The following is a 15,508-nucleotide window of genomic DNA, read 5'->3' as shown; positions in this document are numbered from 1 at the left end:
GTCTAATTTGGGGGCCATCGAAAATTCCGGCTTTAACCTTTTCCATAGTGAGCTGAGGAAATATTTGGCAAATGTTAGAAAAGCAGTTCCCATCTTTATCAAGTGCTTTTACAAACTGTTTCATGATGCCCAGTTTTATATGTAATGGTGGAAGGATAATTTTGTTACGAGCTACTAATGAATTGTGGACTATATTGTGCTTTCCAGGCTCCATTTTTTCTCTCAAGGGCCAGTTTTTCTCACCCAATGCTGTTGTTTAGCTCTACTGTCCCAAAGACATATAAAACAGAGAAACTTGGTATAACCACTTTGTTGACCGAGAAGAATGTTGACCATTTTTAAATCAACACAAATTTGCCACTCATGGTCATTGCATTTTATTTTGCTCAAGACTAGCGAAATGTTACAATATTCCTCCTTTAACTTTGTACTGTGGGCAATAGGTAGTACCCCAGCATATTTATTTCCATTATGTAATAGAATACATTTAAGGCTACGTTTTGAGCTGTCAATGAATAAACGCCAGTCGTTTGGTTCGTATCGCTTCAAGCCCATTTTTATCAACAAGTTTTTGATATCTGAACAAAAGGTAATGCTGTTTTCTTCGGAAAAATAACACCGTAATTCTGCATCTCTTTCACGATAAAAACTTATTTTAGTATCCGAGGATAGCAAGTTTTTTTCTTTTAGTCTTGATGCTAACAATTCTGAAGCTTGTTTGGAAAGATTTAAATCTCTTACAAGATCATTCTACTCATTTTGGGAAAAGCGTTTTGGCTCATTAGACATACCTTCAAAATCAGCATCATTTTGTGATGAGCTTGGTCCTTCAATGTCTTGCTCTAATGGTTCAGATATATTTTTAGGCTCTGAAGAGTTAGGTGAACGCTGCACTGGACGTTGAACACAACTAGTACTACTTGGGTATTGCCATTTAGCTCGATTTTTAGTGTTCAAACTGTTTATGTTCACACTAGAAAAATAACAGTCTACGAGATGATTTCGTGGTTCTCCCAAAATAATCGGTGTTCCAAATTTAAAGGCACTTCTTTTACCACTTTTCCATAACCTTAAATATTCCACACAAGATTTACAAACACAAATGGGAGCCCAAGAACTCTTATTTTTGTCTAAGAGCACCCCAAAATACTCAAAATAGGTATTTTTCACCAACTCTGTTATAACTTTTCTACAATTTTTAAACACATATTCTCCGCATATGTAGCAAAAATGATCTGGTTTATTGAACTACTCATGAGGCAAAAATTAGAGAAACTAATCTTAACACAGTAAAATACGCCTGTTTTCGGTTAATATACATATATGCTTAAACGACAAAAGTCAAAAACAAAGTAACTCGAGCTGCTCAAAAATTTTTGAGGGTAGATTTGACAAAAACAAGTAATAAGTGAACAATATCAATCGCAGAATTCGCGGCAACAGACAAAAAGTTCAATTCTGTAAACTAGTGTAATTAGCCCTGATAAATATCTCTTCACCATGATTCCTTTTTAGAACGGTTGAGGAACTTAATGCAAAGTACTTTACGGTAATATCGAGCGAGCGTGGCAGTATTTTATATGCAAACAATTGATTCTTAATTTGTTACAGAAATAAAAGTAACTAAAACTTTATAAGAGACATTGAATGAGTAATAAGATACAAAACTAAATAGACAAAGACACGCATACAAAGACTTCTATACAAAAAAAAACAGTCCCTATCCTTATTCTCATTTGCTCCGTAGAAAAGCAAAACGATTATTAAACGGTTATTAAGTGGTGAAGCTTAGACTGAGCTTTACAGTTCCCTCTGTTCGCACAGTTAAAAGTAAATATTGGCAGCACACTTGCATTCCAGTTAAATGCCGGTGACAGCCCAGTGTTGAAAAAAAAATTGCAATTAAAAGCTGCCAATAATGCCAATATCTCTTTACGGAACTAATGGTAAATACTTTCACTTTAGATCCTTCATGTAAAGCAGTCTTCTTATACCACTGATAGACGTCAGCATTAATAAGGATTAAGTCATGAAGTAGAGAAGATAAATCCGTTGCTAATTCCCATTTAATCCTCAGAATTTTAGAGATTTAGCAGCATTGTAATCTATTATGAATGAAAAACAAGCAATACTGTTGATATGTTTTTGAAATAAAAAATGGTTTTGGAAAAATTGGTCGGCTAACAATCACAAAGTTTTTCTTCTATCCATTTTCATTGAAAACATTATAAATGACAATCAGCTGTTTACGAGAGTTTCAAACTTGCATAGCTGCCGAATGTCACTCACAAATTTGGACCATCTATTAAAGCTATTATTATTATTGGCTAGACTTTATCCATAAGTAATGACCTTAACCTCAGCTGTCATGTGCCTTAGCATATTCATTTATCCTTGAAGCATTGACCTTGCGAGCAAAAGCTTTTATGAGCAGACAAGACAAAAGAATATTCCCTATTACGAGAATGTGCACAAAAAACAAGTAACGAAGAACTAAGTTCATGTATAATCCAACATTTTATTCTTTCTTGCCTTGTAAAAATCAAATACGGGGAAAAACTTTCAAGTTTTTGTACTAAACAAGAACAAATGTTAACATCAGTGACACCGAATGTATAACACCTTTCATAAATACAAAATACTCATTACTTAATTCCGATTGTTCAGTTTATACACATGTACAGTTCATATATATCTATGTATATGCTATAGTGGCCGTAAGCAGCTTTCGTGGCTTCGAAATATTCGACAATGAACAGGAATCCAGAACGTTGACAACCTTATAGATGTGGCGAGAGATAGAAAGAAATATGCTGCGATAATTCAAAATCTGTGATTTTTTTATTTTTTTAATATACAATAGATATATTTAACATGTAAACATTACATTATTTTATTATTATTAAGCTTATTAATATTGTACATATTATTAAATGTTATATGATCACCAATATTCGAATACGAATTGACAAATAAAGAAGAAGATAGTCAGGGGTGTTGTGGAGTCTGATAGGTGTCGAAATTAGAATTGAAACCGATCAAAAAAAGCAGTAGGTGTCATGAATTCAGATATTATTGGTTTGATATTCGAAACAGAATTTGTGTCGGTTTTGGGTGTCACGGAATCAATTTTATCGGTTCTGCTGTCAGAAAGAAATCAAGAAGACAGTCGCACACAGATTTGAATTGTAAGTTAAGAAATCAAGTTATTTTATTGTTACGAATTAATTTATCTTTATTTCTATAGACATAAGAATAAAACACGGAATGTCTTAATTATTGAGTTTTGAAAAAAAAAATTCGGATATTTAAGAGCGGAGCCTTTTTTAGAGGTTTAAAAAAGTCGTTTTTTTAGCTTTTTTTGTGAGGGAAAGAAATAAATGATTAAAGCGAAATTTGTAGGGTTTATATTTATATGTATATTTAAATATCATCCGCAAATTTTTTGGATACGAAATCTTTGACATTCTGCCTTTCAAAAGCAATTGCTAGATGCTTCTCGCATGTGCATATGCCAGACGGCGGGCAGGATGCAGGTCGAGATTTCTATCGAAAACAAAAAATTCAAAGAGATTCATATTTTTAATAACTTATGTTCAAGTTAAGTTTGGAAAATTTTTAAAGAGATTTAAGCAAAAACTAATTCAATTTTTTAAAGCTTCTAAAGCAGGCTCCCTGTAAAATGTAATAAACGTAATTTAGCACCCAAATGCGTCTTTATTCATTCGATAAATGTTATCTCTTAAAATCTTTCTTTAATTCGGAACTCATTAAAAACTTTAATAGGATTGCTTCCAAATGTATTCATTTGCAAGTTTGTGTCTCACATTAGTAAACAGCTGATTCGATTATTGGTTTTGCATATGTTCGAAAAGACTAAAATCCAATCAGGCTCTGTGACACCATTGATAATTAGAATTGGTTTGCAATTCTGACAGCTAAGCAATTCTGTCTTGGATTCCACAACACCCCTGAGTGACTTGATCTTAACAATATCTGCATAGATTGCACCGTTGTATTAAACAATAACCCACGCAAAATTTCTTGAAGATATCTCGTCAAAATTTTAGTTCGATATCTCAAAACCTGAGGGACTATTTCGAGTATATACAAATAGACGGGCTAGATTCGAGTGCAAAGATTCTTAAATAGAAAGGACATATGTAAGTATGTCACCCTCCTAGACATGCAAACAACATTGTCGCAATTTGGTACAATATCCCATGCAGACTATTCACAGATTTAACAATTGAATTCCGAAGAAAAATAAAAAGAGCTAATATATAAAACGGAACACGTTAGCTGCAACCGACTCATGAATCAATGGTTTGAATGACAAACATTTATGAATTGATGAAATATTTATAATACAGTAACACGTTTAACAGAAATAGCTATAAAAATGAACCAATGTGTGAAAGTGTATTTATTATAGAAACGACAACGCTTACATAAACACGAGCAGGCCAAATCAACACATTAACAACAGCAGCAAGTGATAAAAAGCAAACCAGTATTCATTCGATCAAGGACATCAACTTCAATTCCATAAAAAGTTTACGCAACAATCAGCGAAATATGAAATGCAAAATTTTTGTTGAGACTTATGTTGATGATGGTTTATTAGCTTTTTGATGCAAAAAAACAACAAAAAGAGTAAAATGAAATCACATATAGATATGTGAGAGACCAATTTACGACGATGATGGTCGAGCCTATGATGCATTCAATTGGTCGAGTAGTTGTTTGAGTGGTTACCATATGTAGTGCTTAAACGAAAGTTTATAAGTTCTAATTTGGTCCCGTTTGCAAGCATTTTTGCATTATTAATATAAATTAAAGGACCATTTTGAAGCTGAAAAAATCATACAATATCTAAGAATTGAGTTTTTTCGGTCTAGACATGATAATAAATCGCTGACGTACGAAACTTTCGACCATTTTGAGTTGTGTTATGACAATTGTATATACGTAGTTCGAGTGAGTAATTTGAATGTGTAAGTTTCCGCAAACGGTAATATTTACTCATCCTGCAAGTTGAGGGCAAGACTGGCTTTAAATTTATCTACATATATTTTCACACTCACACTTAGATACCACTACACCACTATAGGCATCAATACAAAGCACGTGGTACTTTCTTCCTATACAAACACTGACACATCCTCGTTCTCATTTTAGATTTGCAGCAATCTGTCTTTTCATTCTAATACAAAAAATTGCAATCGGAAGTCAATACCAAATCAGTCGCCATTATTCTTTGGCACTGTAACAAAATAAATTTACTCAAAACATTTAACATTGGGATTACATATATATCGGTATTTGTTGAAAGTTGCTTCGAACTTTTAGTTCATTGTTGGCGAAAACATGATTGTTTTTTGGCAAAAAAAAATTTTTTAAAGGAGATGTATTTTAAATAGTTGGAAGGTAGATTTGAATGCTTCAAGCTGATAATAAACAAAAAATTTCAAACTACAAGGCGGAAGGCCTTCCCGTTTCAATTAACAGCTTATACTTGGAGAAACTTTCTTAGTGGTTTCTTAGTGGTTAGTCGAATTCTCCATTCCTTTCGCCTTCTGGAAGAGTATGATTTCCTATCCTAAGGTTAATTTACATTTGTATATCTAGTATGTATATGAAAGGCGTACAACTTCTCTCAACAAAATATAAATTCGTCCGTATAGTCTCGATGTTTTGTTTATTTACAAATGAACATTCAACTAAACAAAAAATGATTGCTCGTATATACATACAGTAAGTTAGAAACTTTGTATTAACTTTACTATAAAATAATTATACAGACAAAAATAGGAATAATCGGCTTACAACTTCGCCTTCGTCATATAACATGTACATATATATCTATAACACCTCACATGTATCTATGTATCAATACATGTATCTGTAATCTCTCCAAAAATTTCAAATACTATTATTCCCTTCTGAAGCTAAAACAAGAAAAAACATTAACTTCGGCTACACCGAAGTTAATACAGCCTTCACAGGTGCATTTAAAGACGTGGTTTTCATCCAAAGAAAATTTTAAGAATATTTATTATTAACATAAACTTAATGGAAAAAAAATTATAATATTTATACATACGTGTTCTTAACATATTTTCAACTTGTTGTCTCATTTACATATAATTGTCATACCTTAGAACTTTTACTGAAAGCTCAAATTGGAAAGTAATTGATATAATAACCGATTTGTTTAGAATATATTATTTGTATAGTGGTTAATTCTGATTACAATATAAAACAAAAAATGTAGAATATTAATTAGTTTGGTTACACCTACAAACTATATTACATTGCGGAGAAAATTGGTTCGCTATTTAATGAAAAAAGTTATTCATGTCAAATTTTGTGATGATATTTAGCCAAAGTTTTCCATACATATATGAACTTGATTTTGATTGGTCAGTTTGTATGGCAGTCCGAAGTGTCAAATACGCGAGCTGCTGCCTAATTTTGGCAGTTCTTTTTTCCTTTTTAAGGAGCTAATAACTAACTATAGCATATAATTGCCATACAAACTGAACGGTCAAAACCAAGTTCTTGTATGGAAAATTTTTTAATTTGTGAATGGTTGAAGTCAATTTATAATTTGGATTCAATGCAACTGTTTGCGTTCTGTTTGGAGGCTGGCATAACAACTGTGCTGCCTATTTTAGGAGTAGCAGTTGAATTACATTAATTATAATACCTAATGGCGCGTTGTTAAATGAAATAATGCTGACCGCATTACTAACACGCGTAGCAAGAGCAGCACAGCTTAGTATATATTGGAGTAAAGTTGTCACATACTGGCTTTTATGTTGCGTGGTATTTGAAAGCAAAATGTTAATTTGTTATGAAATATTGTAAATCTGGCATATTTCTTTTATACTGTTCCTGTGTATATTATATTCAATAAAGTCAGTCGTCTTCTTACATTGAAACTGCGTGTACGTAACTCTGTTCAACAGGTTATAGGCCTATTGCTCAACAAGTTATTTGCCTATTGCTAAAAGTAAATTTATTTGAATTTAATTTTATTTAAAAGGAAATTGCGGCAGGTGCTCTTAGTTTTCCTTTTGAAATTTCGCGGACGTGAAAATTTCGATTATTGGAAGCGGAATGCAAAATTGTATTTGGTCCTAAAAAGTTGCTGGAAAATAACGGAGAACGGTTTATCCGAAAATTCAACGGAAAACGATCGTGACAGCAATGAACGGGCACTGGCGGAGATTACGCTCATGGTGGAGCCGAGTAATTTTTCGCATATTGCGAACGCAGTGAGTTTAACTCGCAAGGTAGAGCTTTTAAAGAAGCTGGTGCAGTTAAAGCTGGAATAGTTTCAATCCGTACAGGATTATGTGAAGGAGATGGTCATGACATCAATCAAGTTGCAAAATGCAGGTCTGGACGTAGGTGATGAACTGGTGGCATCATTATTGCTTGCTGGGTTGCCTAATGAGTATCAAGCACTCGTTATGGCTGTGGAGAACTCCAAAGCGAAATGTCAAATTTGACTGTAGCAAAGATCCTGCTGACAACGCATTATTTTCGAAGTATTTCCAACAGAAAAAGAATGACAAAAGTTCTAATCGGAAATAGTTTCGTTGTTATAATTGTGGACAGGAAGTCCATATGCGTAAAGAGTGTCGCAAGTCTCCGAAATCAAAGAAAGTAAATGAGAATGAAGGTAAAAGCAGGACGGCAATGTTTTCAAATTCGCTGCTAGCGAATTCGTGTTTGCATTCTCAGAGCGGCGAAAATGTATGGTACGTTGACTCCGGCGCAACGTCACATATGACAAACGATCTGAAGTTGCTTTCGAAGTTGAAAGCATGTAACGTGGCTTTTACCACCTTACAATAATTTACGTCAACTTCGCTCCACAGTACATCATGTACCCTCACCATACCACCAAACGTACTAAACTTCACCGCATTGACTACGCACACAAGTTACCTCACTACGATGATGAAAGCTGCGCTATGCTGTTATAAAAGCAAGCACTTTACACCAAATGCGATCATTTGCTCCAGCTCGCCGAACAGGACGGTCGCCCACCATTGCGCAGAAAATAGCTTTAAGCAGGGGTTGGTATCGGTACGCGCAAAGGCTCGACCGTTACTATAAGGTGCACAGCTGCTCTGCCTCGAACAGCGTCAGGACCCCTGCTTACGTACCGTAGGGCACCGTTATAAAAACTAACGCGACTAACAGGCGACATGTAAGTGGAGTACAGTTGTGAGTTGATAGCTGGAGGCCAACGAAAATGGTTGGCTATTAACCAAATCTCTCCTACACAGAGGAGCCCGTCGTATACATCACCGTGTCAGTCGCAACAAGCGTCAACGCCTGGCTCAGCAATTCCGTTCGTATACATCACCGTGCCAGTCGCAACAAGCGTCAACGCCTGGCTCATCAATTCCGTTCGTTTCCATCACCGTGCCAGTCGCAACAAGCGTCAACGCCTGGCTCATCAATTCCGTTCGTTTCCATCACCGTGCCAGTCGCAACAAGCGTCAACGCCTGGCTCATCAATTCCGTTCGTTTTCATCACCGTGCCAGCTTCAACAAGCGTCAACGCCTGGCTCGCCAATCTCGCTCGTTTTCATCACCACTGCACACATCACGCTGGTCTGGCTGTCCACATAAGTGGTGGGGTGTGGAGACAACTTTACGAGGATTAAGCTCGTCTTTTTTTGCTAAGGGTTCGTGGGTCCCAAGGCTGACCTTCGAGCGGCTGAGCAATACCTCAACTATGGACGAAAACCCATTACAAATGGCGCCCGAGCAGGGACCTGACTTTGTGAGTGACAGCGAAAAACATGAAACGGTCACCAACGCTCATGAATCATGTTCGCCGCGCCCCACAGTGAGACAACGCCGGCATAAAATACAAGGAGTCATTGTAGAGCTCTGAAATTTTGCACAGGTTATTTTTGAGACAATTGCAGTTTAAAAAAAAAAAAAAAAAAGAAAATTCGCCCACTTTTACGCCCACCTGCCATACAGTCGAAATTTGTAAAATGCCGTATTGTCCGTAATACTTTAGGTATAACTTTCAATTTTGGTATACTTGAATGTTATATAGTTACAAACATTATTTGAAATATAAATTGAACTTTGGCCCAGTTTTAACCCCATCACCCATACTACCTCAACATAAAAAGTACCATATTTTCTAAAATATATTAAATACATCCTTCAAATTCTATATTACTGTAATTTATATCATTTAAAATGTTTCATGCAAAAATTACAATAACACGCCCACTAATACACCCACCTCCCATTGAAATGCAATAAAAAAAAAAAAAAACAATATATTTTTTTTCATTCAATCAATAATTTTTTAACATCATCATGGTATTCTAATTTTTTCAATTTGTTTCTCATTCTAAATGAATTAATATAAGGATCTGATGATATTTGCAAATATTGCATTACATCTTCATTCGTAGAACTACGTGAATTTTTACGAGAATGGAATAGCCTACAGTTTCTACACTCCTTATTCATTGCTTTTTGCGCTTCTTCGGATAACATTCCTGTAGCAAAAAAAAAGTTAATATTAAATAAAGTTTAAAAAAATACTTTCAAAAATAAAAATTGCAAACAAACCTATTGGCAATATAGCCTCAGATACCATTTTGCTGCCGTGAATGAGAACTTTATGCACAGTGATGGGCATGTAGTACCAGCCATAAAGCTCTACATATAATTTTGCAGTGTCCATGCAATACGTATGGAATTTACCAACATCTATACTTTTTCTACTATTTATAGTATTTAATGTAATTTTAAAGCGGTGAATTAAGTCTACATTTACACCAGTTATGTCAGCGGTTATTTCTGGATCTTCAAAAAATCTTCTAGAGACATTACCATCATTGGTTGTTCCCATGCCTTGTTTCACCACATCGACTTTTAAGCCCAGAACTAATTTGAATTTTTTTTTCATTTCTGTTTTAACAGCTTCTTTCTGTTCTTTTGTATCAGACAACAAAAATAATTATAATGCAAGAGACTAGCAGCCTAATATAGTGAGCATAATTTTGGTTTTGGTTGTTGTTGGTTTTTGGGCATTTTTTCCATCCGCTGAGCCAAACCAATAATTATAATGCAAGAGACTATTTTCTATTTTTCTTCCAGGCGACAAGCGGCACTACAATATAACAATTAAACTAACCACATTAGAAAGTGATCATAACACAACATAGATAAGAACAATATCTTACACTATCAATTTAAATTAAAAATTATGCAACTATCTAACCCAAAGTCAATGACCTTCAACAAAATTATCTATCAAATTAATAACGTAAATAAAATTTATATAAACAAGAATATTTTTATTAAAACATAAATGATCTTTAAAGCATAATTCTGAATAACTAACAAAAAACAAATGTAATTTATTACTATTATCTTGCACAATAAGTGAATAGTAAACAATTAAAAAAAATAAAAGTAAAAAGTTGTAAACATGCTATTGCATGCTAACATACGTATAGCGACAGAATGTGCGCGTTACGTACTTTTTGTAGTTTTTTGTATGTTTAATGTGCTTTTGCAAACTTTTGCTATATGTCCTCTACTTTAAATTAAAGCTGAGATTTCAAACTTTCATTTGATATAAGTCTGCACCTAGGGCGAGGGGCTGCTCTATATTTCCTAGGCCATTGAAAATGCAAAATGTTCAATTTTTGCACCACAATTCTGTTGTTAAGAAAAAAAAATGTGTTTTTTTTTTTTAAATTTATTTTTTCATTTACTCATTCTACAATAACTAAATTAATTAAAAAAATACTTTAAAGTTACATTTATTATGTATTTTTATTTTAATAAGCTTTTGATTATTACATATTGAACTAACATATTTCAAGCGCGTTGGCATACCTCTACTTTGACTTGCTCTAGACCAAAAAGTAATGAAGTTATGAGGCTGAAATTTCAGGGAATTATTACTCATATATCTGTTAATATACTGTGAAAATTTCATCCAAATTTTCTCCCCCCCCACACAATCATAAGCATCGCAGTACTCCAGCGAATATTTGGAAAGGGAAATGAAGGAGGAAGATAACGCCACCATACTCGTTCCAACCACCACAGTGAGAATCCCCAGCAAAGCGATAGCAACACGTGACATCACACTGTCTGCAAAATTGCCAGATTTGGAGGTTATGAACTCCGTGCGGCGATGGAACATACGCTACAGCGGTCGCGAAAATTTACACGACTTTTTAGAGCGATGCGAGGAACTCGCCGAATGCTACTCTATAGCAAATAACCAGCTTCTTGCTATTATGCCGGAAATTTTGCAGGACAAAGCGCTGCAATGGTTTCGTGTAAAACGCAACGCCATCAACACGTGGGACGACTTTCGTTACGAGGCTGAACGGTTCTTTTTACCGAAACGTCACCTCGCACATCTGGAAGAAACCATCCATCAGCGCAAGCAATTTCCCAGAGAGGCAAAGGATTATGTGCTGGCGATCCAAACGCTTATTCGCCAGCACCCGAAACTTCGCGATGAAGATCACACCGAGCGTATATATGACGGTCTAAGGGTGGAATATCGCTTTTATGTCCGTCGGAGTGATTTCAACAGCGTAGACGAACTGCTCGAATTAACGGAAGAATTCGAATTGCTGAAAGGCGAGGAGACCAGGCGAGCAAGAAACACCAATCACTGTTTGACGGTGGTAAGCGCTAAGTATTGCCGCGAGAAAGTTTGTTGGCGATGTAAGCAGTCGGGACACCGAAGACACCAATGTCGCAACCAGCAGCGAATATTTTGCTCTCGCTGTGGACGCGACGGAATCATTTCGCGAGACTGCGATTGTCCTACACATGCGATAGTGCGAGCTACTCCGTCTAGATCCAGTACAACAGCACTCAAAGCAACGCTTCCGTACCCAGAAGGGAAACAAGATGGCCGTTATTATTTGCCCATTACTGTCGCGGGCATGCAGATCGAAGCCCTGGTGGACACCGGAGCCACGCTCACATACATCGGTAAGGAACTTCAGCGTCATCTAGACAAACACAGAATTAAAGCCAAACGCCAGACCCGTCGCATTCAGCTAGCTAACCAGACGTATATACCTAGCACGAAGATGTATCCTGTTACTATAGAGCTGGGTAACAAGTCTACACACCTACTTGTATCAGCTCTACCGACGCTTTCGGAACATGTCATCTTAGGCATGGATTTCCTAAGGAAGCGAGACCTGACTATCACCATCGATGGTCAACCCCTAACCGCTACACGCCTAAACACACTGGCACCTACCGATGACCTTGCTATGCTAACCGAGAGGCAACATCTTACGGAAAAGGAGAATCATCGATTAAATACTCTCCCCACTGAAAACGCGGCAGTATTCTCGACGATCACCGGCACCAGCACAGTCACCGAACACATAATTCGCCTTAAACACGACCGTCCATTAAAGCAGAGGTATTATCCACGCAACCCAGCGATGCAAGAAGTAATCAATCAAGAGGTGAACGAATTGATTGCTACCGGCCGCATCGAAGCCTCTAACAGCGCCTATAGCTCGCCCATCGTCCTAGTGCGAAAGAAACAAGGAAGTTGGCGAATGTGCATAGACTACCGGCAACTTAACGCAGCGAGCATACCAGACGCATACCCACTTCCGCAAATAAACACAATCCTAGACCAACTCAAGGAAGCTCGGTTCATTTCAACCATCGACCTGAAGAACGGCTACTGGCAAATTCCGCTACACCCCCGCTCACGCCAGTATACCGCATTTACCGTACCGGCGAGAGGTTTATTCCAATGGCGAGTAATGCGTTTTGGGCTGCATTCGGCGCCGGCAACATTCCAGCGAGCCCTAGACACCGTTCTGGGACCAGAACTACAGCCGAAGGTCTTTGCCTACCTGGACGACATCATTGTATTGGGAAACACTTTTGAAGAGCACTTAGACAACTTGCGAACGGTGTTCACGTGCCTCCAGCAAAACCAAATGCAGATCAACTTTGAAAAGTGTAAGTTCGTGCAGCAACGCATCCATTACTTGGGCCATGTAGTCAGCATCGAAGGTATTCACACAGATCCGGACAAAGTCGCAGCCATTAGCGATATGGCAGCGCCTACCACCATCAGAGCATTACGCCGCTTTTTAGGAGCAGCCTCGTGGTACAGACGTTTCGTAGCAGACTTTGCCACAATATCAGCACCGCTGAACCGCTTATTAAAGAAGAACCAGCGTTGGATATGGGGTTCCGAACAAGAAGAAGCACTCCTGCATTCTGCAGACCGACGCCAGCGGAGAAGGACTCGGCGTAGTGTTATTTCAGCGTCATTCTGACCAAGAACGGGTCGCAGCATACGACAGTCGCAGCTTGACGGAGTTGGAGAAGCGGTACTCTGCCACCGAACAGGAGTGCCTGGCCGTATTGTGGGGTATAAGGAAAATACGACCATACCTGGAGGGTTATCATTTCACCGTAATCACCGACCATCATTCACTTAAATGGCTTCACACCCTGCAGAACCCATCCGGAAGACTTGCAAGGTGGGCACTAGAGTTACAGCAGTTTGACTTCGGAATAGAGTATCGTAAAGGTACCCTCAACGTAGTCGCCGATGCGCTATCCAGATGCCCACTGAAAGACCAAGGAGGTGATGCGGAACTTTTGCATGCCGTCCATGATCAACCGGATAGATGGTATGAAAGACGTATGCGCCAGGTACGCCATCAACCGAAGAAACACCCCGATTACCAACTTATCGATGGCCGGCTCTTTCGACACGTCGCCCCACGCAATAAGCTATCCAGGTCACCATGCTGGAAATTATGCGTACCAGAGCATAGTCGACTCGAGGTCCTGAGAGAAAATTACGACGCTAGTACCGGCGGTCACATCGGTGTACACAAAACACTCAAACGCACACAAGAAGGGTATTATTGGCCTGGGATGCATAGGGATGCATTCAGATATGTTCGTCGATGCCAACAATGTGCCGAATATAAGGTAGACCAACGCCGACCTGCCGGGATGATGGCCACCATGCAATGCTCACGACCGTGGGAAGTTGTAACGTCGGATTTTGTAGGCCCACTACCACGTTCAACAAATGGCAACACATGCTTGCTAGTGCTCACGGATAAGTTCTCCAAGTGGGTGGAGCTCATGCCAGTCCGGAATGCAACCACCGCCAGTGTTATAAAGGCGCTACGAGAGCGCGTGATATACCGGTTTGGTTGCCCTGACGTATTCCTTACCGACAACGGGAAACAATTCATCGGCAAGCTGCTTACGAGAACCCAACCGAGCGCACAAACAGAATCGTGAAAACCATGATCGCACAACGAGCAAAGGCCGATCATCGGATCTGGGACCACCAACTAACCGAAATAGCGTTCGCAATAAATACATCACAACACGACTTGACAAAAACATCAGCAGCTGAGATAAACTTCGGGTACACACCGGCTACATCAAAACAAATCCGTAAAGAAGGGAACGTGCCTAACGAAGAAGCCACCGCCGCGCCGACCCTCACCGAGCTTTGGCAAGAAATTTCTCGCAACTTGTCTACTGCAGCAAAACGCCAGAAGAAATACTACGATTTGCGCAGACGACCGTGGAAGCCACTTATCGGCGAGAAAGTACTCAAAAGAGATCATCCGCTCTCTTCCGCAGTAAACAGCTTTGCACAGAAGCTTGCTCCGAAATACTCTGGCCCGTATATCGTCAGAAAATTCAAGTCGACCAGTACAGTCGAACTCGTGAATCCCAACGCACCAGGTGGGCGTACCATCCACGTGCATCTGCAAGATCTAAAACAGTTGCCAACCGAATTCTAAACTTGAGTAGCTGCTAGCGCACTTTCTACCGATCTTACGGACTCTAGCTCCGAGCCACTTAGCACGAATGTATCGCAACAATAGACGTTGCCAACACTAATCGAAGCGTCCGTTTGCTCATCTCTTTCCAGATAGTAAAAATGAAACCCGTGATCAGCAGAAGGCTACACGCATCGGGCCGCCATACCCAGCGCCAACCACAGCCAGCCAGCCTCCAGCCGAACTATCGTGGGAGATCGGAACCGCTCCTTCCACCGGCCGCCAGCGAAGTATCATTGTCCGAAGTGAGGGGGGGACTGTAACGTGGCTTTTACCACCTTACAATAATTTACGTCAACTTCGCTCCACAGTACATCATGTACCCTCACCATACCACCATACGTACTAAACTTCACCGCATTGACTACGCACACAACTTACCTCACTACGATGATGAAAGCTGCTAGAGCTTTCCACCATACGTACTAACGCACCATACGCATACAACTTACCTCGCTACGGTGACGAAAGCTGCGCTATGCTGTTATAAAAGCAAGCACTTTACACCAAATGCGATCATTTGCTCCAGCTCGCCGGACAGGACGGTCGAGCAGCATTGCGCAGAAAATAGCAGTAAGCAGGGGTTGGTATCGGTACGCGCAAAGGCTCGACCGTTA

At 38.7% G+C, this 15,508-nt stretch overlaps 2 protein-coding genes across 2 annotated transcripts; one reads left to right on the top strand and one right to left on the bottom strand.

Annotated features, from left to right (window-relative positions):
* Nucleotides 1-9,145: 9,145 nt before the first annotated feature.
* Nucleotides 9,146-9,902, bottom strand: LOC120772556. Its single transcript, XM_040101240.1, has 3 exons — nt 9,833-9,902; nt 9,625-9,765; nt 9,146-9,551 (listed from the first exon to the last, which is right to left on the bottom strand). The coding sequence occupies exons 2-3, from the start codon at nt 9,737-9,739 to the stop codon at nt 9,337-9,339; spliced, it is 330 nt and encodes a 109-aa protein (XP_039957174.1). The 5' UTR covers nt 9,740-9,765; nt 9,833-9,902; the 3' UTR covers nt 9,146-9,336.
* A 4,440-nt stretch (nt 9,903-14,342) lies between these two features.
* Nucleotides 14,343-14,852, top strand: LOC120770633. The gene has a single exon (XM_040098236.1). It carries the CDS (start codon nt 14,343-14,345, stop codon nt 14,850-14,852), a length of 510 nt encoding a protein of 169 aa, XP_039954170.1.
* The last annotated feature ends 656 nt before the right edge of the window (nt 14,853-15,508 follow it).

This window comes from Bactrocera tryoni, chromosome 3, assembly GCF_016617805.1.
Source record: "Bactrocera tryoni isolate S06 chromosome 3, CSIRO_BtryS06_freeze2, whole genome shotgun sequence".
Classification (NCBI taxonomy): Eukaryota; Metazoa; Arthropoda; class Insecta; order Diptera; family Tephritidae; genus Bactrocera; species Bactrocera tryoni.
The sequence above is the reverse complement of the archived record's forward strand: the minus strand, read 5'-3'. Positions and strand labels throughout refer to the sequence as shown.